This window comes from Engystomops pustulosus, chromosome 5 (assembly GCF_040894005.1).
Source record: "Engystomops pustulosus chromosome 5, aEngPut4.maternal, whole genome shotgun sequence".
Lineage (NCBI taxonomy): Eukaryota > Metazoa > Chordata > Amphibia > Anura > Leptodactylidae > Engystomops > Engystomops pustulosus.
Genome location: NC_092415.1, coordinates 63,027,798 through 63,053,777, shown reverse-complemented (window position 1 = coordinate 63,053,777; position 25,980 = coordinate 63,027,798). Strand labels below are relative to the sequence as shown.

The 25,980-nt window shown below is 38.2% G+C and overlaps 1 protein-coding gene across 7 annotated transcripts in view; it reads right to left on the bottom strand.

The window, feature by feature from the left end:
• Positions 1–25,980, bottom strand: part of PTPRM (protein tyrosine phosphatase receptor type M) — a 490,017-nt gene that overhangs the window by 55,785 nt on the left and 408,252 nt on the right. For all 7 annotated transcript variants that reach the window (XM_072152202.1, XM_072152207.1, XM_072152203.1 and 4 more), the window contains 3 exons: positions 22,499–22,586; positions 14,524–14,600; positions 5,644–5,680 (listed from right to left, as the gene is read on the bottom strand). In XM_072152202.1, coding sequence (XP_072008303.1) covers positions 5,644–5,680; positions 14,524–14,600; positions 22,499–22,586 — 202 coding nt within the window. The remainder of the gene's footprint in view (positions 1–5,643; positions 5,681–14,523; positions 14,601–22,498; positions 22,587–25,980) is intronic.

Genomic DNA, 25,980 nt, shown 5'->3' with positions numbered 1-25,980 from the left:
GTCATTCATGCTTGGATTCACCCCTCTGGCGTGACGTCACCTCCCTCTTTCATGCTCCCAACATAGGAGCAGGAGGTACGGTGGTGTGCATAATTAGCGTGTCCCCAAGCTCCATGCTGCTAATAATAAGTTTGTTTTTTAGATCATTCCGGTATGTCAAGATCAGCGATGGACAGGACCCGGATCAAGAAGAAGAAGAGCGGAGGTGAGTGTCCTTTTTTTGCTTTGTTTTTTTAAGTGGTTTACTTCTTTTAAACTCTAGTTCTGGAAATTTAAAGTGGATTGCCTTGTTTCCTTTGGAATCTTAGCTATAAGGTTGTGTATATATTTCCTTTACGATTCCATTTTCATTATGGTTCATACAAGTTACTTAGTGTATGGTGCATGTCTCTGTTATGGAGCGGATGGCACATAAATGCTATATCTGATAAAAGCCACTGCAGAGATGTTTTACTCTACTGGCATGATGACCCCTACCCTCAGGTGAATTATGCCAGTGGGTGCAAAACATTACTACTCAGCTCCTGATTAGCTGGTGTCACAAACCAAGGATCAAGCTAGAGCTAGATTGAAAGGAAAATAAAAGGTAAGTTAACTTTATTATGTTATGTTACTCTTTAATACTTTTAGTGTAATAGTGTAAATGAAAAGAAAGAACTCACCAGTATAAAGTTCCATCACTTTATTTAAAATAGAAAGACATTAAACTGACTTGAACCTTCTCCCACTTGGCTTATGTACTGCTGGCCTTTTCTACCTTCCATCCACAGCACTACCTAAGACCTAGAATTGAGCATTGATAAGTAAATGTACCACCCCTAAAGACGACCTGTAAGGTTGATTTGGGACACTAAGCCACCTGGACTGGTGGTTAAGTGTCCCAAATCGCCCTATACCATGTCCCTATGTGCCCCATATTAAAAGTTTATACTTTTGCTCCCGGTGCCTGCACTGTCACATAGTTAAGCCAGCAAACAACACTGCGCATGCGCCATAGCTACAGCGCTTGCCCAATGAAGGCGTGGTATAAAGCTCAAGAGATGGGTGCGATGCATCTCATCGGACCCATATCTAGGTAAATATAAAGGTTTTTTTAATGATAGTGACCAAGTAAGAACTTGGTAAAGGAAGATTTGGGACACTAAACCACATGAGGACTTGTAGGTGGTTTAGTGCCCCAAATTGCCTTGACAGGTCCTCTTTAATATTTTATCAGTTTTTTTGCAATTTAAATTGGTAGGTATTTATTGGCCATAAATTGTACACTGGAAAAAAACCCCTATGTTTTGTCTTTCTCCCTGATCTTTAAGGACATCTGAAGTAAACCCCATGTACATCTCACAAAGCACATTTCGCTTTTATTTATCACACTGCAGCAAGGTTAGCTGATAACTCGGCAGCATGGTGCTGCAAAGTATAATTACATTCCCTGTTATTCTCTCATAGTCGTCCTGTACGTTCAGATTTGGTTGGCGTATGACTTAGGCCAGCTCAGACCATATCTAAGAACATGACATCTTGCCCGACCACTCAGGCACAATGTGATCAATTTCCCATGTAACGAAATAAGTAAGCAGACTTTATTTTGAACACAAGTCACGGGGCTACATTGTGTTCTTTCTATATCTGCAGGCGAGCAGAGACTTTTATATTATAGAAAAAATCTAAGAATAATCCTCTCCTGCAGTGATAGGATAATCACATTTTACACATTTTCAATCTCTCAGCCTCTTCTTAGGAAAGGCTGTGTTCTGTCAACATCACTGCATACAGTAAATAATCCGGTTGCACTCCAGATAGCGTTCGGTGCCAGAATGAAATTATTAATATTGTCAAGTGAGAACTCAAAAACATATTTTAATTAATATAAGGACTTATTTTCTTTCTGCACACATGGCATTTACATGAAGATTTTGGTGAAAAAAAGACTTTTCTAGGTAAATATCATAAATATTCATTTTGAGCTTGGACGAGAGGCAAGAACACTGTGGGTTACAGATACACCTGTAAAAACATTTACTTGTCCGAAGAGAATACAAAGAAGACCCTATTCACACTGATGTTACCCATAAGTACATTGGACTGGGGTGTACCATGGGTGCTGGGCAAATATTTACATAGAAATGCACTGAGAAGAATGTAGTTATATGTAATTTTTGTATTACTATAAGTTTATACGACACTAATGTAGGTGTGAACATTCAGAAAGGTATATGGAGAAGAAGTGTACTGCACTGTTAAGCTTTCTTTTGGAAGGTCATACAATAAATTTTAAACCGGTACATGATATATAGAGGGTTTCTGGGACAATCATATTGTTGACAAATCTTCAGGATAGATCATCAATATTAAATCAATGGGGGTTCAACTTCTGGCACCTCTACCAATTAACTAATTGAGTGAACTTAATGCAGCAGCTAGGCTTGTCTTTCAAACCAAATGCTACACAGATGCCTCCAGTTTGTGCCAGTCACTGCACTGGATGCCCGTCTCTTTCCGAATTCAGTTTAAAATAATAGCCCTCAACCATAAAGCTCTGCATAATGCTGCACCTCCCTGTCTCTCTTCTATGATCTCAGTCTATCACCCTACACTTGCTCTTAGAACTGCCAGTGATATTAGATTAATCTCTACCTTAATTCAAACCTCTCACGCACGTCTCCAGGACTTCTTCTGAGCTGCACCAATTCTCTGGAATGCCCTCCCACAGACTTTCAGACTAGTACCCACCCTCCAAAGTTTCAAATGTGCTCTTAAAACCCAGATTTTTAGGCAAGCCTATCACACTCGCTAACTGCATGGAATGTCAACTCTCTTTACTAATCCATCTGTGTTTTCCTCCTGTCTGTTATCTGGCAAACACCAGATACCAAGGTCCAGGCTTCTCTGCAGTCACTTTCACCTTGGACTTTGTCAATAAGATTGCGGCTGATGACTGGTTCAAGCAGCAGAATTTTAATTTATTAAATTATCTTATACATGTCCCCCAAAATATCAACATAGGAACATCATTCACTTCAGACTATACATATTAAATGATCCATGTAAGTATATATTAGGACACATGTTAAATGTATATTAGAACAAATGTGCAAGTATATACTAGAACACATGTGTAAGTATATAATAGAACACATGTTTAAATGTACATTAGAACACATGGGTAAATGTATATTAGAACACATGTGTAAGTATATAACAGAACACATGTGTAAATGTACATTAGAACGCATGTGTAAATGTATATTAGAATATATGTGTAAGTATATAATAGAAAACATGTGTGAATGTACATTAGAACACATGTGTAAATGTATATTAGAACACATGTTTAAGTATATAACAGAACACAGGTGTAAATGTATATTAGAACACATGTGTAAGTATATAATAGTGATCAAATCTTCTTTGGTTTATAATTGACTTAAACCCAGTCACAATGTGGTCTACATAAAAAAACTTTTTTGGACATTTTGTAAATAAGTATATAATAGAACACATGTGTAAGTATATAATAGATCACATGTGTAAATGTATATTAGAACAGATGTGTAAGTATATAATAGAACACATGTGTAAGTATAAAACAGAACACATGTGTAAGTATATAATAGATCACATGTGTAAATGTATATTAGAACAGATGTGTAAGTATATAATAGAACACATGTGTAAGTATATAACAGAACACATGTGTAAGTATATAATAGATCACATGCGTAAATATGTAGGTTACATTTTTGTGCAAATAAACTCCACTGACATTGCATTACAAGGTATACTATGATCTAGCCCCCACTGTCATAAGGTGCCATGGATGAAATAGATTGCAAAGAAATTTCTAGAAGCACTATGTTAGCTATACAAAGAAGAGAAGAAGACAATATCCCCTTATGCTTCATTAGAATCCAGGATATCTTGATGTATTAATGTATTTGTGCAATTTGATTTTTCACAAGACAAAAATGTTCAGCATGTAGAAATGACAATGATGAAAACTTTTCATTCTTTTCAATCAGTTGAGCAATTGTCAGAACAACATATTTAACCTTGATATCTTAATTGTTCCCTACTGAGCATAGTGTTGTGTGTACTATAGCCGTGAAGACGGAATGGTAATTAAAGAAATATTTCTCACAAGCTGTCTGAAAATGAACCGCTAACCGATTGTTTATTGGTAATGGCCATCACACTGGGAAATGTAGCATAGAATTTACGATGGAATATATAACAAAATCTGTATATTGTCCTACATTTAAATTCCCAGAATATGGGCTATGTCTTTCATTTTTCCTTGTTTGTGCACAGAGGTGGATTTTATACACATTTTTCTGGTAGAAATTTTATGCTAAAAGCCTTTGTGTGAATCCTCAGGGCATTTTCACCCTTGTTCCGTGAAACAAGAACTTTCAATGTTCTATCACTTATCAATCAATAACTGAACCATTTTATTAATTGTGGCCAGCACAGCGCATGAACACGAAGTTAACCAAACATAACCAGAAAATCATGGATGAAATGTGCCACACCCTAGCAAATTCTTGTATTCGTGGTTATATCAACTGGTAAACTACTGTATCACAATATGTAAAAAAATGTAAAAAAAACACTTGCTGATAGATCCAGATTACAGGAAGTGCAGGGGGAGGGGAGTCTGAGACTTGCTGCTGCACAGCGTAACAACAGCTTGTAAAGTCAGAGCACCGAGGGGTTAGTGAAGCCCTTCTGGCTCATTAGCATAATTTAAAATGACTATTTTTGTAGAAAGGAGGCCATGGATAACAAATATTACAGTGGCTGGGTCTATGATTATGTGTCCGTGGTTTATCATGCTTCATTTTTATGGTAGGTTTTATATCATATTATATTTTTATTATATTTTGTATTATATTTGTACTCCATTTATTCAAATTATGGCAGCAATGCGGCCACATATAGGCCTTGATATTACTACAGAATTACTACAGAATTAAATTGTGACACTGTGGTCATGTCCTTGGAATTTCTTATGATGCCTGTACAAGTGAGATCTCCAAGAGTAATCAGTAATAATGGGTAATGCCATAGAAATTTATTATGGAATAGATACAGTGTGATGTATAAAGAAGAAAGACAGGTGAGAGATTGACTCATGATGAACTTCACTTATAAGCAGAGTTTCTTTTAAGGTGTATGCAAAAGAGAAAACCTGCATTCATTTTACATACAGGACAATAGAAACATATACAGGGAAGGCTTACATTGTCTTAGTTTCTGTAACTTATTTTATGTGCAAGTTTTAGTGCTACACAGTCCATTAAATGGGAAATAAAGTACATACTGTGTTTATTAACACACACCAGATTTTTCTGTTTCCTCAACTTGAGGAGCTATCACCGAGCATTTAAGTAACAGCGCAGCATTGTAATTATACTATTTTCTACAAACGGCGCTGACAATTTAATTGTGCACTGGGTATACTGCAGTGTGGATAAGTAAACGATTTTACACAAATCTCACTGTCAGAAATAATGCTATGTTACTGCTCTTAACACAACCTGTCTTAAAAAGCTTTACAAATCTCAGAGTTGATGCAAACTAGACATTAATGCAAGTAAAAAAATAAAGCAAGTCCAGATTACAGACACAATAAATTCAACTTACCTTGAGTAGCAATGTAGTGATTTGGTCTGTGATAGCCCTAAAATCAGAAGAAAGAAAAAAATCTGTAAAATCCATAATATGTTTGCCATATCTATCAAGATTTTCCTCTTAAGAACAACCCTTCTGTGTCTTACCCCTGTCTCGTGTTCATATAGTGTTCAGATAACACTGCCTTACTGTTACACTGTTCTCTTGTTGTATGGTTTGATGTTTTATAATAATATACTATCCTGGCTGCGACCAGAGGTATTCCTGTCATAATACAATGTACAATGCTATACTTTGCTACGTTACCTGGAATGCCTATAAAAGAAAAAATCAATAAAAATACAGTTAAATTTAAAAAAAAAAAAAGAATGAATATCAGAATGCTATCCTGGACTTCAGATATGTGATATGTGATTTGTTACCATCAGAAGAGCATGTTCTCCAAACTCAGGAGGAGTCAAAAACATAAATATATAATGAAGAGTAATGGGGACCAAACACTGGGGGAAATTTTATAATTGTGCCAAATTTTGGGGCTCACAATTGCACGAAACATTTGGAATACATGTTGTTAATTACATTCATTTTGCATTCCACCCTTTAGGGATTGTTCAACAAGTTGGTAGAGCTTAGGAATGGACACAGAATAAGATACAATAGATATAATAAATGTAGTAATTAATAATGCTTTGTAGTCTATGTTTGGACTGTATAAAGAATCCTGCACACAAACGTATGCAATATTGGGCCGCAAACAATGGAACAGTGAATCATTGTGTGCCATTGGCAGGTGAAATCGATCACAGTAGAAAAGAACTAAGCCCCAAACAGGGGCAGGAAAAGGACCTGCTCAGGTAGTTGGCTCATACATGGGACCATGGAATATATGAGCCTATAGAATTCACAGGGATACATGCTAGCTACTGAAAAAACGGGAAAAAAAACGCTAGTACGAGGACTAGGACTGCATAAGACGTAGACTTAAAAGATAAAGTACTAATTCACAGGAAGTACGCCCCTAACTGATCAGGGATTTTAAAATTTACCCAATTTCAAGAGCTTCTTGAAGGGGTGTTCCCACAAAGACAAGTTTCTTATATGTACTCATAACAAAATAACACATTCTCTAATTCACTGTTATAAGTCCAATTTCACAGATATAAGTCCAACCTGTCTCTATCAGTCCTGGTGTACACAATTTCAGTTGCCCCTAGACATAACCCTGTAACTTCTGACTGGGTTGGGCCACCATCTTATATTTCTGTGTGATATCCTGGAGCTGAGTTTCTGTCTCTCTCTGCTGTGTGCCTGTGTCTTGCCCCCTGCATGGAGCTCAGAGACACTAACATCCTGCCAGGAGATTGTGAGCAGAAAGAAGATGCAAACTACAATCTACAAGGATATAAGTGATCCAGGGGAAGGGGGATGCAGGAACATATCTGTGAGATGTAGAAGAGCTCACAGTGTAATAGTGTAAAAGTCTGTCAGCCTCCGTCTGCCATGCCTCTGTGTAATCTCATGCATGTCTGATCTGTCTCACCTCTCTATGTGTCAGTGTGTTAGAACAATGTCAGAAGCCAGATGAAAGTGTATACACACCTGTACCCTGACAATGTAACCACATTGTCACCCCATAGAACTAGATGGATTATAATGTCTGCCTAGAGAGGCCCCGCCCACACCCTGGGATTTTGCACTGAGCAGCCTAGAGTGATAGGAGCTAAAACAGCAATAAAACTGAGTAAAATTGTAAAGTAAGGGATTAAAATGATCTTTATTGTCTTAACATCGCTGGGGGATTGAAATGTGTTATATACCAAAGATGGATTCCTTCTCAAGGGGACGGATAGGCATGCCAATTTTTTACTTAATTCTTGAAAGTGTGCAGAACCCAGAGTGGTTGGTTACAGATAGAATTGCCTTATCCCACTGAATGCTACTATATGATCATAAAGACCAACACCAGTTCAACTGTGGCATCACATGGCTTCTTTTTCCTAACTGGAAAAATAAGCAGTGCGAGAATACTCTAAGGGGAAGTTGCTAGGCCAGCTTGAGCCAAGTAATACTTTCATGGCCTAAATCCCTACAGTTTGATATTCCTGTTGACCTTAATCTGATTTAAAGTGCAAATAAAAGAAGCAGAACCTATAGGAACCAGGCCTTGGAGGTTTTTGTCATTGCCATCAATAAAAGAAATGCGAGCTGAAGACGCAGTAAGACATCACAGAAGTTTTGGAGAGTGCTGATGTATAAACTCAGAGCCTCATTCCAAATTATAGTCAGAAAAAAAAACATCAGCACAAGTTGACAAGTATGCCGTGGTAATAAAGCTAATCCTAGCAGGAGACAGAGTTCACAGGAAGAGATCTGGGGAACTGTACATTCATCGCCTGCTTCATGGTTACATCTCTCTCCATGAGATCTCAGGCAGGCAATGTTGGGACATGAGCTGAATGTTAAACGAAACACATCCTTTAGAGACAGAAAATGGGACTAATTTCTGTTCTCTTTGAAGCTATTCACCACCTGCTGTCCTAAAGATACACAGCAATTTGTAGCAAGACGCATTGGCACTAATTAATGGCATGCTGCAGTTCAATGTGCAAAATAATGCTCACAAATATTAATAATTCTGAGACAAATAAAGTAATCGGTCCCTGCTGAACATTAAAAGGATGGCAACAAGGTCTGTGAGCCAGCAGTATTTGCTGAGCAAGACGAACTGCTGCCACTGCTAGAGAAGAATTGTAGTTATGTAGACAGGAAAAACAGAATGACATCTAGGAAATAGTGACTGTTTAGTGCTGTGTCCTAGTTTAGATGTTGTAAAGAATGTACTGCAAAACCACAAACAGCAGCTATTATGGAGATGTTCAGAGGCAGAGAAGTGCATTAATTACACGTCAAATTTGTCAAATTTACTCTTAAATGGGTAAATGAGAGACCTATACAACAATTTAACATCAACTAGATTAGCCTGGGGACTATGTACCTGAAAAAAGTAGGTGCATGCTAAAATTAATACATGTGCAAGTTAATTGATAGAAGCAAGTACAGTAACAAGAGAAAGAAGAAGGATTATGACTCATATAGGTGGGTTGAGCATCAGAGTTAAGGTGCACCAACAGTAGTGGATTATAATATTGGTGTTATGGCTGGTAGACCAGGGCCCAAGCCTTCTAGGGGGCCCATGGCCATCCAGGCGACCCACACCACCCACCAAATGTTATACTCTGAAGAACCTTAACCTATGAAATCCTCATACATCTGTTTTAGATCTCTCACATGTACACAAGAGCCATTTCAGGACATTTGAAGGTCCTCCAACCTGAAACTGCTGATGGAAAGCAGGCACAAGGTACAGATCCTCTATTCCCCAAGAAGCTTGATTTTTGTTCCATATGTAGGAAGTGAATTCTATACATCTCAGAGCCCATGGCAGTTATAAAACACCAATGTGCACCAATCAACTAGTCCGCGATTATATTGCCATTCATTTGAAAGGACTTCTCCCAGGAACACATGCCGTGTTTATATGTGGAGATGTGATGCAAAACAGCTGACTGCGGCAGTGTTATCACCAGCAAATTATTGGATGTAGAAATGGGACAAGTACCTCTCTACATTTTGTTAACCATGACTGGTCAGTGCAAGGGACATATAATTGTAAACAACCCCTTGTCAATTTTGTGAAGCATGGTGTAACCTACATTTGGAAATTTAAAGTTTGTCAGCATTGAACTTTGCACGATAGACTGAGGGCTGATAGACTGAGGGCTGAGGGATATGATATGAAAGGCTGAGGGAGAAGGAGGGAAACAGGAATGGAGGAGTTGATGGCCAATAATTCTGCAGACCTGGGGAAGATGAGCACTGCATGGGCCTCATGGCACATATATGTAAGCTCCCAGGAATTCCAAGACCTGCTCCTGCCATAAATAGAGTGCACCATTGCTCTTCCAGTACCCCAGTCTTCGGTGCTCCCCATCTCTTCCTCAGCCCCCCCACACCTGTTTCCTTTTTGTTGTGATCATCTTTGTTAACTCATCCATATGTTGCAACAACTACCCATTTGGGATGGAATTATGGGGTTTCTTGATCTGTGCTTCAAACAATATTTAATAATGTATCTGATCCTTCACAAACAGTCATATAATGCCATCACCTACTTGTAATCTTCCTCCTTGTGTTTACCCCAATAAATGTTGATTATACATAAAGTCAGATGACAGAGGGGCTAGGGAAGCCCTACAGACTTATTTGCATAATTTTAAAGGAAACCTACCATGTGGAATCTACTATCAGAAATAGATCTGATGGTAGATTCCTCCTTCCTTCTTCTGCCCTAACCTGTAATTCAATAATCCTGGAACCTAACCTAACTTGTTAAAAAACTTAATTTTAGTAATTATTACAAGTTAAGTTAAGGCAGGGTCAGGCAGGATGAATCCACCATCAGATCTGAGGAAGGAGGCCATGGATAACAAATATAAGAAGATTACTGTAGTCACATGCCTGAATGTATGAGTAAGTAAGTGCCCCTGGTTTATAATGTTTGGGTTTGATGGTAGATTTCCTTTACCTATTGAGTTCCAGAAAGTGGGATTTCAGAAAAATATCTGTTCTGTACTGATAACATGTTAACTAGGACTGGCAGTTTATATAATCTGACACGACTCACTATTTGTAGCCAGCGCATTCTGATTCCATGTGTTTGGCCATAGAAACCTAGGATGTGTCCAAGCCTGCATAGTGACACTACAGAAGGACACACAGATAAGGCCCATGCTATATGAGAACCAGCAGGGCTCCGTCCTGATTAGGCATTCATTCTACATTCCTGTAACATTTCATAGTAAAGTATTTTGATTGATCATGTTTGCTTCTGGAATACTATGATAAAATTGCCAGATTATAATTTCATTTTTACTACAGTTATTATATCACATAAGAAAATAGATTCACACGACAGACCAGCATCTACCATAGTGAGATTGGGTGTTTTTATTATGAGTCTACCACCTTCCAACTCCCTGAAAAATAAAAAACTTGTGTAGGACACTTTATAAAATATCTAGGAATAGCTTTCTGGTTTCCTAGTAATCTAGATGGGGCATAAATTCATTTCTTCATACATTTCTTTTTTGAAAGGGATGTCAATTATGGTGCAAATGGGTGATGTTACTTGGTGCAGGGCAGCACAAAAAGTTGACGGCAAAATTGAAGACCTGCCACTATGATACCATCTATTTATGAAGCAATGACCAGTCTTATCAGCAAATACCAGTTAAAAATGCAGTCCTGATAACATTGCCTAAACCATTTAGGGGGAGCTGTGATGTAAGATGGTAACTGCCTAAGTTAGGATAATATTAAAGTACACAGCAGCTTCATCCTGAGAAGAATGCAGTGCAAGGCTTATGATGTTATAGTAAGATTATCAGGGTTGGGGGCTCACTTAGGCCTTCTGACCTTCTGCTACACCTCTGATCAGCTATTTAACTGAACTACTGTCAGAAGGTCTGCATGACCTGCTGGAATTATCGGGAACTTTGTATCTAAAGATTGGTTTAGCATTTTAGCTTGAATATTGGAACAGCCAGTTGTTATGAGGAATGCAAAATGTATATTTATATATTATTTTACTAGAATTCTTATCAAAGCTGCATCCTGAGAGGTACGGTAGGTATTTTGACAATTATTTTTAAAAATGATTTGTATGCATTATTATGAGATATCTTGATGGATCTGTTACTCTGCTGCATAACTAGTAATTCAGACATTTGCAAAGAAAGGACACATGGGCAACTGAAACTTTTAGTCTGGCAAATTGATTTCTGTGCTCTATAACCTGTACAGGTGGTCCCCTACTTAAGGACACCCGACTTACAGACAACCCATAGTTACAGACAGACCCCTCTGACCCCTGGTGAAGCTTTCTGAATGCTTTACTATAGTCACTGGCTGCAATTATCAGCTGTAAGGTGTCTGTAATGAAGCTTTATTGATAATTCTTGGTCCCATTACAGCAAAAAATGTTTAAACTCCAATTGTCACTGGGGCCAAAAAATTTTTTCTGGATCTACAATTATAAAATATACAGTTTTGACTTACATACAAATTCAACTTAAAAACAAACCTCCGGACCCTATCTTGTACGTAACACGGGGACTGCCTGTGTAGAGGTCATATTGTGACTTTTACCTATGGAGAGTGTTATTGCCCTGTGCTTCTGTATGTAACTATATAATTTTGATGTTGTATTTTATTGTAATCCTAATCTCTTAGATGACTACTGTGAATAGATCTCTACAGAAGAGTAAATCAGGAGCCAATAAGAACTCCAAAATTTCTGGGCCATGCTGTTAAAAAGATAACGAAATTACAAATATAGAAACATAAACAAGAAAAAGTAAGCACTAAGTGATTAAGATAATGAATTGGAGGGCAAAGTAAAACTGCAATGTACAATTATGAACCCTTCCAACTAGGTTTTGTTGTGTCATATGACCTTTCAAAATGGTCATGTGACCACTGTCAAAACTGCCTATTGGCTGCAGTGGTCATATGACCATGCTTAAATGTCATTTTGGGGGGCTTGGCTAGAGTCATGGGGTGTACGATAGTACCTGCTGGTGGCATTCTCCCATTTTTAAAAGTTAAAATGAAGTTAAAATCTTTAATCTAACTATCTAAAGAGAACTTTTCTCCAAGGCACAAACCTCCATGACAAAATTATGAGGATTGTTTTAAATAATTTCAAATTAGTGGAAAGTTTATAAACATTACCGTATTAAATTTTATTTTTTAATTCATTTTCTCACTACTGGCGTGACTATTAACTGCAGTTTCAGGCTTCTGTAAGTTGCCTCTGCTCTCCCTGAATCATTGGAATGTATATTATGCCATTGCTATATAAAACGAAAATGTATTAAAACTCTACCTGCATATTCACAAGTGTTAACACTAATTGCGAAACAGCTTACTATAACTCTCCCTGCCAGCTCTGGGTCTTTAGGAGATGCATGATGGGGGCCATCATAGTAAAACTGAATGCCCAGAACTCACTGCTGAGAGAAGTGTGTGGCAGACATGACATTTCCTTGAATAAAATCTGTCACAAAAAAATTCACATCACCTCATTTCACTTAGAGGTCTGGACCCTGGCTAATGATAACTCAGTTAATGTCTGTTAATGTATAAGGGAGACAGGTTCACTTTGATAATGTGTTCACATTAAGCAATTAGGATCATAGACCTAAAATTAGAGAAAATCTGCTGTTCTCCAAGGTTCCCGGATAGGTCACGTAATAACACAAGCAGATAAGGAGGCTTTTATCACACAATTTAAAGTCTAACCAGTGTGATGGATTACAAGATGAACCATTGTGTAGTGAGTGCTTATTACTGGCTGATGTATTTCACACAAAGCAACTATTTGCTGAAAGTATTTCTGTATATTTACACCGAGTTTGCCATAATTTTCAATTAGAATTTTAAACTAATTGATTTATCTCCAAACTTCCCATTCCTCAACTAGTTCATTCTAATGTAAAACATTCAGTTAACATGATGCAATACGAACAAAGAAGTGGTGCTGAATAATTAAAGGGTTTACATATTTCATGAAATGGCTTGCTTGCATTAGAAGCATTGGTTAACAGCTGCACACTCCTTTGAAGGGAACTTAAAAGTGCCGAGATGACAAGAGATTGCAAATCACAGCATTAGGAATTACATAGTTTTGTTACATTAATATGCAAACAGCTTTCTAGTTAATGAAAATTGGTGACAGAAGAGAGACATAACATTTACTATGTCCATGCTTATGTCTGGAAGTAGGGTAGACTAGCCACCAAAAAGTGCTATGACTATGTTATCATCTACTGATATTTATAGACAGGTCCCAGAAATTTTAAAAGGTAAAATTCTCTCCCTATCTATGCTAGGAGGACAAACTTTTTGCCAATAATATGCTGTTAGAAAATGTGGTCATGTAAACCGATTATTATTGTTCCCAACAAACTGTACATGCATTTATAAAGTATGTTATACAGTACTGATATAGACACTTCCCAGTCTACTAGGACGGTGCGCGTCGGGAAGGGGTTAAATGTTTCACTCTTTGTTTTATGGAAGCCATTTGATAAAATCAAAAAAGTTCTTTTTTTTTGCTCATTAATGTACACTCTGCACCCCATCTTGAAATGTAGATTAGATAGAAATCTCTTGAAATAATTTATTTATCCCATCTCCCTTCTGCATCTCTAGAGCTCCTCCACAGTAAACTTGGGCTTCTTTACTTACCAAGGCTCTCCTCCCACAATGTGATATTTAAGTTTTGCTTGTTTAATAAATTAGCAAAAATATCTACATTTCTGCTTTTCTCCTGTCATGATGGGGTGCAGAGTGTGCCTTTATGAGCAAAAAATGCACTTGTTTGATCTTACTAGTTGGATGCAATGAAACAAAGTGTGAAAGCAGTCTGAATACTTTCCATAACCACTGTACAGAGAAGACTAAAGATGAGCGGCCCCAAACTTCCCATTTGGGTTCAGGTGTGCCCCACTGCAACTAGCTGGCTTTTCTTAGCCAGGGGTTTCCCCTTAGCCAATCACAGCTATGGCTAGTAGCTAGGGACGTTAAGCTGTTAGGCAGCCAATCTGTCAATATGTCCGGGTTGTGTGGGGTTCGGGTCCTCTCATCTCTAGAGGAAACATTTTTATCCAAGCAGGGTTTTGGATTATTACTACATTTGGATCATTATTTCTTATTTAGATCATTTTACAGCATAAACTCACATTCTGCAAGAAATAACATTTCCACTATATCCATAAATATAAAAATACAAGCAAGATATTCTGTGAACATGTGACGTTGTTTACTTACATCAATGTAGTTTCCATTGATATAATCTGAGCTGGATTCATCTTCAGTGCTTTGCAGTCTCACTCGGGAATGGTCATCTGCCAAAGAGAAAGGATAAAACATTTTTAACCCCTTAAGGACGCTGGGTTTTTTCGCTCATTTCTTGCTCTCCACCTTCAAAAACCATAACTTTTTCATTTTTACGTGTACAGACCTGTGTGAGGGCTTATTTTGTACGTAACAAATTTTACTTTCCCGTAATGTTATTTATTTTAACATGCCGTGTACTGGGAAGCAGGAAAAAAATTCAGAATGTGCGTCACGTTCTTGTGGGCTCAGTTTTTACGACTTTGACTGTGCTCCAAATAACACGCCTACTTTATTCTTTGGTTCGGTGCGATCGCGGTGATACCAAATTTATACAGGTTTTCTTGTGTTTTAATACATTTTCAAAAATTAACCGAATGTGTACAAAAAAGAAAAAAAATGTTTGCCATCTTCTGACGCTAATAACATTTTCATACTTTGGGGTACGGAGCTGGCGGAGGGGTCATTTTTTGCAAAATGAGCCGTCATTTTCATTGCTACCTTTTTGAGGTCTGTGCAACATTTTGATCATTTTTTATTCCATTTTTTATGTCATGTAAAAAGCTATAAAAGTCGCATTTCGGACATTTAGGCGCCATTTCCCGTCTCAGAGGTCACCGCTGGCCATAACCGTTTTTGTATTTTGATAGATCGGGCATTTTGGGACCGCGCCGATACCTAATGTGTCTGTGATTTTTACTGTTTATTATGTTTTATATCAGTTCCAGGGAAAGGGGGGGTGATTAGAATTTTTAATATTTTATAAAATTTTTTTATTTTTAAACTTTCTTTTTTTTTTCACTATTTCTTAGAACATCTAGGGTACATTAACCCTAGATGGTCAGATCGCTCTTACCATATACTGCAATACTTCTGCGATGACGCTCGGGGGAGAGACAATCATAATAAAGATGGCGGCGCCCACCCGCCGCCGCCTTTTAAAAGCCGCCTGCGACTTTGCCGGCAGCAATTAAAGGGTTAATAGCCGCAATCGGTGCAAGCACCATCCGCGGTTATTAGTGGTGGGGGTTTGCTGAGATATGCAACAACCCCCACCCTTGTATGAAGCCCATGAGCCCTCTTCATACAGTCCCTGTACCTCTGCGCCTTGGTTAAGTTCCAAGAAAAAAACCAATTTCTTTCCTTTTCACACACACAGTCATTTGTCAAAACGCATTTCTCAAAAAAAATTATGTAATAAAAGCAGAAATATTGTAGAAATAAAGTAATTTATTTCCCTAAAAACTCTTACTCATAGTGATTACTTCTACAAGCTTAAAGGGGTATTCTCGTCTGAGCATTCACATTCAGTTTCATTATTCTGCCATATATAAACATTTCTTCAATTAGATATTATTAAAAAAAAATGTTCCTGTGTGAAGATAATTTCTCATAAATGTAGTCATATGGTCCCTTAGAAACAAGACTGTGCCCTTGGATACGACCACCTCTGCTGGAGTGATTGCCCAAAGAAACAAAAGTTTTTGTATATGAAATGTGCGGGAGTTACGGCATATCCTTTAGCTGTCCTGTGGTAATGAACGCTGAATTCAGGAGGTCAGGCAGGGCTCAATACTGCATGTCTGGCAACCACTGTCAAAATGTGAGGTGGTCGTATCCAAGGAAACCATCTCATTTCTAAAGGACCATATGACTACATTTATGAGAAATGATCTTTAGACAGGAACATTTTTTTAAATAACATCCAATTGAAGATATATTTTAAAATGACAAATGAATGTATTTAAATGTGAATGCCCAGATGGGAATACCCCTTTAACACTTCAGACATATAGCAATATATGTGGCTTCAGGGTTTATGACAGTGACAGAATTTCTACATATAGCATTTTTAGCCTATTTTCTATCATCAAAATCAAGCATGATAAACCAGGGACACTGACAGTGGTAATCTTCTAATATGAGTTATCTAAGACCTCTTTCCTTCTAAATTCAACTTTTACAATTATGCTAATTAGTTAGAAGGGCTCCTGAAGTTTTACCAGCTACATGCAGCATAATCACAGACTGTTACAGTGAGCAAGGAGCACTTCCCCTTCCGACAGTGTGCGGAAATTCCTCTGCTGCAGTAAGATTACAACAGGCAGATGGAGAGGGAATTTCTGAGGTTGCAAGGGGAGGAGTTAGACAGTCTAACATCCTGTGAACCTGAAGCACAGAAGGGCTTTGGTGCTGAACCCCCCCCCCCCCACCCCCACCCCAGAGACCGTCATGCTCATTAGTGTAAATTTAAAAGTTGATTTTATAAGGAAGGAGTGCATGTATCTACGAGTAAGTGTCCCTGGTTTATTATGTTTGATCAAAATGACCAGAATAAAAACATAAACATATTGAACATATTTGATTTACATTATATTTTACTATTGAATTGTGTTGAAATTAGCAGATGAACAAACACAACAGGTTTAATTACTAGAATTTCCTGGCTGCTAGAGAAATGAAGACTGGAATTTGCTAACTTAAATCTTTGCAGACTCCCAAAAGGTCTATCTGTCTGCTGAATTAAATTAAAATGGGTCTTGTCCAGGTGCTCTGTGCTAGCTCCTCTTACTCATTGTAATAAATTACTTTTCTTCCTGATGGCACAGTTCCTTATTGCGTCCTTCCCTTGCACGGAGATAAGATACAAGCTAGTTCCTAATGCACCACAGGGCTTAATTAAGCTCTTGTACCAAAAAGTCAACAATGTCAGCAAGTGACATTTATTCTAATGTAATACTGAAATCTGAAGATTTGTATTCAAAGTTATGTGCACGTCAATATGAGAGAAAAAGCTGACATACTTGATGACACCTACATGCATCCAAGTTATTTAGTTATGTCTGGATACTAAATTTTGAAACAGGAAGGCAAGTAGTGAAACATATTCCATTTCACTGAATGGCACATTAATTATCCTGCAACTCCAAGAAGATAGATGTAAAGATTGATTTTATAGTTGAATCAGAAAGCCCCATAGCTAGAGGACAAGTTTTGAATGAAAGTTTATACTGATGCATTTAAGCGATTCAGCACCAGGCTAATTTGCCACTTCAGGACAATGGTGCACATTTACTAAGGACCATGTACCATTTTTCTGTTGTTCTGTTATGCATGTTCTTTTAGGTGCAAACTGCTTGCACAGGTATTTAAGAAGTGTTGGCACTTTATGCTACAAAAGGTAATATATAAGAAAGCTATTTTAGGGTAACTATAGGGTTAAAACATATTTTTGTGATATATTTTTATTTATGTATTCACTTTTTACTTTTGGTCAGAACATATTTTTTTTTTTTACATTTTACTTTTCCACTGTAAGGGTCCATGCCCACTAACGTATGGGGGGAGTATATACACTCACCGGCCACTTTATTAGGTACACCATGCTAGTAACGGGTTGGACCCCCTTTTGCCTTCAGAACTGCCTCTTCGTGGCATAGATTCAACAAGGTGCAGGAAGCATTCCTCAGAGACTTCGGTCCATATTGACATGATGGCATCACACAGTTGCTGCAGATTTGTCGGCTGCACATCCATGATGTGAATCTCCCGTTCCACCACATCCCAAAGATGCTCTATTGGATTGAGATCTGGTGACTGTGGAGGCCATTTGAGTACAGTGAACTCATTGTCATGTTCAAGAAACCAGTCTGAGATGATTCCAGCTTTATGACATGGCGCATTATCCTTCTGAAAGTAGCCATCAGATGTTGGGTACATTGTGGTCATAAAGGGATGGACATGGTCAGCAACAATACTCAGGTAGGCTGTGGCATTGCAACGATGCTCAATTGGTACCAAGGGGCCCAAAGAGTGCCAAGAAAATATTCCCCACACCATGACACCACCACCACCAGCCTGAACCGTTGATACAAGGCAGGATGGATCCATGCTTTCATGTTGTTGACGCCAAATTCTGACCCTACCAATCGAATGTCGCAGCAGAAATCGAGACTCATCAGACCAGGCAACGTTTTCCCAATCTTCTACTGTCCAATTTCAATGAGCTTGTGCAAATTGTAGCCTCAGTTTCCTGTTCTTAGCTGAAAGGAATGGCACCCGGTGTGGTCTTCTGCTGCTGTAGCCCATCTGCCTCAAAGTTCGACGTACTGTGCGTTCAGAGATGCTCGTCTGCCTACGTTGGTTGTAACGGGTGGCGATTTGAGTCACTGTTGCCTTTCTATCAGCTCGAACCAGTCTGCCCATTCTCCTCTGACCTCTGGCATCAACAAGGCATTTCCGCCCACAGAACTGCCGCTCACTGGATGTTTTTTCTTTTTTGGACCATTCTCTGTAAACCCTAGAGATGGTTGTGCGTGAAAATTCCAGTAGATCAGCAGTTTCTGAAATACTCAGACCAGCCCTTCTGGCACCAACAACCATGCCACGTTCAAAGGCACTCAAATCACCTTTCTTCCCCATACTGATGCTCGGTTTTAACTGCAGGAGATTGTCTTGACCATGTCTACATGCCTAAATGCACTGAGTTGCCGCCATGTGATTGGCTGATTAGAAATTAAGTGTTAACGAGCAGTTGGACAGGTGTACCTAATAAAGTGGCCGGTGAGTGTATATGGCCACAAGTACGTCTCCAATAGTTGTATATGGCGCCTGGGCTCGGTACGGAGAGCACAATAGGGCACATGTATCATAGTTTTGTCTTTCTGTGGTGAATTTTTGAGACATTTGGCGGCTCTTTTTGCACCTTATGTATGAGCCTGTCTGTTTACTTGTGATACATGTTCAGTTTTTCCTATCCTGGCAGGCACAAATTTTGTCTTCTGTATGATACTTTTTGTTGCAAATGTCACAAATCCACATGGACACAAGCCATGTGAGGGGATTATATACAGGAGTGGACACAAGCCATGTGAGGGGATTATATACAGGAGTGGACACAAGCCTTGTGAGGAGGTTATATACAGGAGTAGACACAAGCCACGTAAGGGGGTTATATACAGGAGAGGATACAAGCCACGTGAGGGGGCTATATACAGGAGAGGATACAAGCCATGTGAGGGGGTTATATACAGGAGAGGACACAAGCCATGTGAGGGTGGTATATGCAGGAGTGGACACAAGCCACGTGAGGGGGGTATATGCAGGAGTGGACATAAGCCACGTGAGGGGATACAGGATTGGACACTACTGTTAATTTGAGATTGAACATGTTGCATTTTTAATGCATTTTGCAATCTATTACAACAGCTGAGGAGAGGTAATTTTCCTAATTACATTACTGTTAACAGTTGAATGTACAAAACGCATAGTAAATTGAATGTTAACACATATGTTAATGTGGCATTTATATTGCATTTTGTAAACACAACTGTTAACAGTAATGAAATAAGACAAATCGCCTCTCCTCGGCTGTTGTAATTAGTTTCAAAATGCATTAAAAACGCGATTAAACCACTACGTGTGACCTGACCCTTAGAAGTAACCAATAAAAAAAAAATCAAAAATTTAAGAATTTTGACAAAAGAGGTTACTGTGAAAAATGTTAAACAGTTAAAGCATGTGAAATAATTCCAATTTACATGTTAAAATCGGGTCCATGAAAAAAAAAACCATACATTCGTGTGAATATAGCTTAAGATTGTGTGTTGTTGAAGATTTGTATATGGATTTTATGATGACTACAAAATACAAGGCTGTATTTCTGCTTGTATGGAACCAATCTATTATGTCATAATATGGAATATACTACATATATGCAGGCTGTGAATATTTATAGAACAAAATACACAGTGGGGGATATTTATCATACGCTGGCCCTCGTGCGCCAGCGTATGATCGCCCCGCCGCTGCAAATTCGCAGCACGATACATCAAGAGGCTTCTGCCTCTTGATGGATCGGGCTGCCAGCAGCTCAGCGTTTAACCTACGCCCCGCGCCGGCCCACTCCAGTCCGGCCGCGGCCACTCTCTGATTGCGGATTGGGGAAAATAATCGCAAAAGCTAGCAATAAGCTAGCATTTGCGATTATTTCAGGGCCTCTGCGCCACTGGCGGTGCGCAGAGGTCCTGATAAATATGCCCCAGTACGTCTAATAATACATACAAATATATCTTGAGTCTAAATTATTAATAACAAGCAATAGAATGTTGTACCTGAAATTAAATTACTCTCCAAATTCATGAAGGTTTTATAGAACCTGGTAGACTTGCTTTTTGTGGGTCTAGGTGTGTGCCTAAGTCTTCTAGGGAGCCTATGGTTACCCAAACCACCCCCAAATGTTATAATCAGAAGATCCATAACCCATGAAATCCTCATATATATGTTCCTGCTCTCAATACACATGTACACAATAGCCATTTTGGGACCTTTTTGAAGGTTTTCCAAAGGTCCTGAAACCGCAGATTGAAAGGGACACATCCTCTACTCCCCAAGAAGCTTGATTCTAGTACCATATGTAGGAAGTGAATTCCGGACTTGTAGAAGTAAAATATTTATATGCCCATACACATAAAAGAGGAACAGAGATTCATACAATCAGTTGTTTGGGCAATTACAAACCTGTGCAAACAGCTCTTTAATAATATATAATTACTGTATATGCTGGATTATAAGCCAAATTTTTTAGCACAATTTTTGTGCTGAAAAAAACCCACTCGGCTTATAATCAGGTATATATAAAAATTTAGTTGGTACCCCCCCCCCCCCTCCAACTCGGACCCCGGCATCCTCTTCTCCCTGCAGCACATTTTCAGGTTCCCAGCCTCGTCAGCAGATGCATGTCTATACGTTCTGCAGGAGCAGACTAAGATGTGGCAGTGTCGCTGCCCGCTGACATCTTAGTTTGTGCGCCGGAAAATCAATTAGACGTAGAACTGATGGCATAACTAGGAACCCAAAGACATGCTGTGGGGAGAAGAGGACGACGGGAGTCAGAGCCAGAGGGTGAATATTAACTTTATTTTTTAAGGGGGAGTACTCTACTGGACATTTTATTAAGGGGGGAACTCTGCTGAACATTGTTTAAGGGGGGTACTCTTCTGGACATTTTATTAAGGAGGGCACTCTGCTGGACATTTTTTTAATTGGAGGGGCTGCTTTGGACATTTCATTCATGAGGGGTGACTACTGGACATTTTATTAAGGGGGTTCTCTGCTGGACATTTTATTAATCGTGCACTGGAAATTTTAATAATTGGAGGGGCTGCTTTGAACATTTGATTCATGAGGGGAGACTATTGGATATTGTTATTAAAGAGTAGCGGCTGCATTTCCCAACCTAGTCAATACATTTTACTACTTTTTTCTTGAAAAATTAGGTAACTCTGCTTATACTTTTGTCTGCTTATCATGCATACATGGTATCTCTGATTTACCATCTTTTTTAAAAAACTTTTTGTTTTTTGATAACAGTATAAACTTAAAAGAGGAAACTATTTCTGTTATGTGAGTTCCAGCATAATTGTCTATGCGACAGGACATTTTAAAATCTATGCCTGCTCTTTGGACTCAGATGATTTATTTAACAGGCGCAAAATTTGTAACCTTTTCTTCTGAACGATGCACGGATGTCTCACATTTGTAAAGGTTATAAATTTGCCTGTGTAATGAATTATTTAATTTAAGGCCTAAATCTCTTTGAGACAAAAAAATACTGTAGTTTTAGATAAATGATTGCATAATTATCTGATGTTCAAAATAAATGAAATCAAGCTAAATTACCAAAAATAAAGGCAAAAAAAAGTCCACTCTGCTCAGGGTCAAGGAGGGTTAATATATATTTAATTTGTAGACTTAAGAATTCATTAGGCAAACACAATCTTGCTCAGGGGGAGGTTTAAATATAATTGTCCTCCAAATGCATGCTGGGAAATGTTTCCGGTCATTAGTATCAGAGCCGGCACTGTAAGGGAATGATATGCAGTGTCACTATCATACTGTCAACACTTACATGCTATGATATTCCCATATCTATTCTTCATTCTGTTCTCGTCTTTCTTTGCAGACTCCCACGGTGCTGTCTGTCCTTCAAAGAAGCTCTGTAAAAAAAAGTGTCACTAAATGTTATGCCATATAGCAAAAAAATATATATGTAGTCCAAGGTTATGGGAAGAATTGCAGCAATAATTTCCAAAAATAATGGAAATGCCAGTTTGACTGAAATGCTAGAAATGATTGCCTTGGCTGCTCACAATGATTTAATTATCTGAAGATCTTTCCGAACAATCATGTCTGCTTCATTTGTGCTATATGCAAGGTACAATTTATGTTGTCAGTATCACATATGCCTTTCAAAGCAATACCACCCATGCTTCCTCTTTAGATAATGAGACTACAGAAAGCCATAATAGGGAGATAAATGGATATTCAGAAGACTATGATACGTTACAACAATATTCATGTAGATCAAGTCACAACAGAAACGGACTTGGCTCTAAGGCCAGGATGAGAACTAAGAAAAATGAGGATCAAATGCATAAGTAAAAGGAGACAAGGATGCCTTACGGTATAGTACGACCCAATTACCATATTTTTTGGACTATAAGGCACACCGGATTATAAGACGCACCTTTAGTAAATGCCTGCTAAAACGTCTAGGTTCATATATAAGGCGCACCTGATTATAATGCATACCTGATTATAAGGATGAATGACCAGGGGGCAGACCTGTGCACAGCTCAAGGCGGCTGTTGTCTGTAAGTATGGTTCATATATAAGGTGCACTGGACTATAAGGCGCACCGTTGATTTCTTAGAGAATCAAAGGATTTTTTTTGTGTCTTTTAGTCCGAAAAATACAGTACTATAAGAAGCCTGCTCACCTTGCAATGGTGAGGGTTTGGTATTACTTTTGGTGGTTGTATTCTTCCCTGAGCTTTGTGGTCTGTTGACATCCAGGAATGATAACAATAGGAATGTGTGGACAAACGTAAGATTTTATGAGCGCTACCAGAGAAGGAGTGTGTTATAGAAGATAAATTATTTTGATTGTTATAGCAAAGCATTTTGACAATGGTTAGGTATCCTTATCAGGCCAGAATTATATACTGGAGAAATGAATAACGTGTACTGCGTCTTCTGCAGTGCCTCACTATTCACTTGAGCTGTATATATTACTGGCCTGATGAAGACGGTGAGGTTATTTTCCAATAGTCATGTGACCCTTTACTTATTCTTCTTCCAGTGACACCTACCCTCTGTACCCACTCCAATTACAAAGTAGAATATTAGAGTTAGGAATAGTAAAAAGGAACAGATGCAGCATAACCCAACAAACCCTTTGCTTATTTAATCATCTAGTGAAAAACCCTGTGTATGTTGCAATCTAAAAAAATGTGCAAATTATGTCATATCATAGTTCTATAATTTACAACTTTTCACCCCTTTCACCATTTTAACTAAGAGCATTGAGATGTAGATAGCAGAAGAGGTTTAAGCTTAAAATGTAATAAATAAGGGGTATGCCAAATGGATGCATGGGTAAACCAGCACAGAAGTGGTTAAAAACGCTACTTAGTAAAAATAAAGACCTTTATATTATCATTGCTAAAGGAAGGTTCAGGGTATGACATATTGCTGTGACTGCACTAGAAAGACATATCCTAACAACAAAAATTATAGCATTCTTTTACCATCCACAAACAATCTCTTGTATTAAATATCAGGATCACAATACATCAGAAATGGTTGCACTTGACAGACAATGACTTCTAAAAGATGTGAACATTTTTTTTTTACAAATCATCAGCTAATATAGTCCAGTGATAAACAACTCTAACCTTTCTACATGAATGCAATGCAGAATGGGTGGTAGACAACAGAGAGCTGCCTTGACACATACTAGAGAACAGTGAATAGCACACAACATTTATTGAACTACCTTATCATAGCAAAAAATAAAACTACCTGTTTATATGAAAAGTATCATAAGCTAGTTTGTGGAGCAGTAATGAATTATAATATGGAGGGTCTGTGCAGTAGCCCGTGGCCCAAGCCTTCTAGGGGGCCCATGACCACCCAAACCACCTATCAGATTTATACTGAGAAGGATCTTCACTCATGAAATCAATCTACATCTGTTCCTGCTTTTAATACACATGTACACAACAGCCATTTCAGGTCCTTTAAAGGTCCTAAAATGGTCCTTTGGAGTAACAGGCATAAGTGTGAGTAGTGATTTTTAATTAAGCCTGGAGACACATGCAGTTATCAAGGTGGAATACATACATCTAATACAATAAAACTTTTCTTTCCAAATTTATAGTGGGTTATCTAGAAGAAAAATAAAATGTCTTTATGACGTTATGTTATGTTTGTAGTATTATTCCCTAGAGACATCTTTGGTTAGAAAGACAGATAATCTAAACTTACTATTTAAGGACATCTACCACCAGGATGAAAAGCTGTATGCAAATTAGGGGCTTCAGGTTCCATTAGCACCTTTGGAGCCTGGAACCCCTCATTTGCATATAGTCATTTCTCCTGGTGGTAGATCCCCTTTAATAGTAAGCTATTTTCTAAGTTTACGTTACCTTTCTCTCTTTCCACAGATGCCCAAATGTTTATGTTTTTTTATCATTTCCATGTAACTACATTCCCCAATTACTGTATTTCAGTTTTGTAGAGATAGAGTTGTAGGGTTTTGAAGCCAGTGCTGTGCACACTGATGGCATGGTCATCAGAAGTCTAGATAAACTCTCAAAATCAATCTGCATCTGTAAAACTTAGCTTTCGGCAGGCTCATACGTCTGGTGGAAATTTTTGGCTGTCGCCTAGGACCTGATCTTACCTAGGGCCATTGGCCACCTAAAATTGTCCGTCAGAAGTATGAGCATGCCAAAAACTACGTCTTTCAGATGCAGAAGCTATTAATTCTGAGAGTAATTCTCTCTATAATGGCTGATCCAAAAAATATGCAAAAAGATGATGCCATATACCCAGAGGCTACTTATTCCAAAAGCACAGTGCCAGTTTAATAAACTCAAAATAATAATCAGTATGTGACTTTAAATGCATACAGAATATGCGACAATGCAAAAGAATTTCTTTGCTTTTTATAGAACTGACTGTGTAATTTAAAGGGGTTGTCCACTTTCAGTAAATTATTGATATACGTGTAATGAAAAGTAATAAAATTTTCCAATATACTTTCTGTGTCAATTCCTCACTGTTTTCTAGACCTCTGCTTGTTGTCATTCAACAGGAAGATTCATTCTTTACTTCCTGTGGATAAAGACTGGTCCATGGGCATGTGATATCACAGGAGAATGGCACATTAGTATCACAGAGGGTAATCAGAGCTGTGTTATAACAAGCCCTGTTACATCACATGACCATGGAGCAGTCTTTATCCACAGAAAGTAAAGAATGAATCTTCCCGTTGGAATGACAGGAAGATGTGATTTACAATACCATGAGGAATTGATACAGTTTA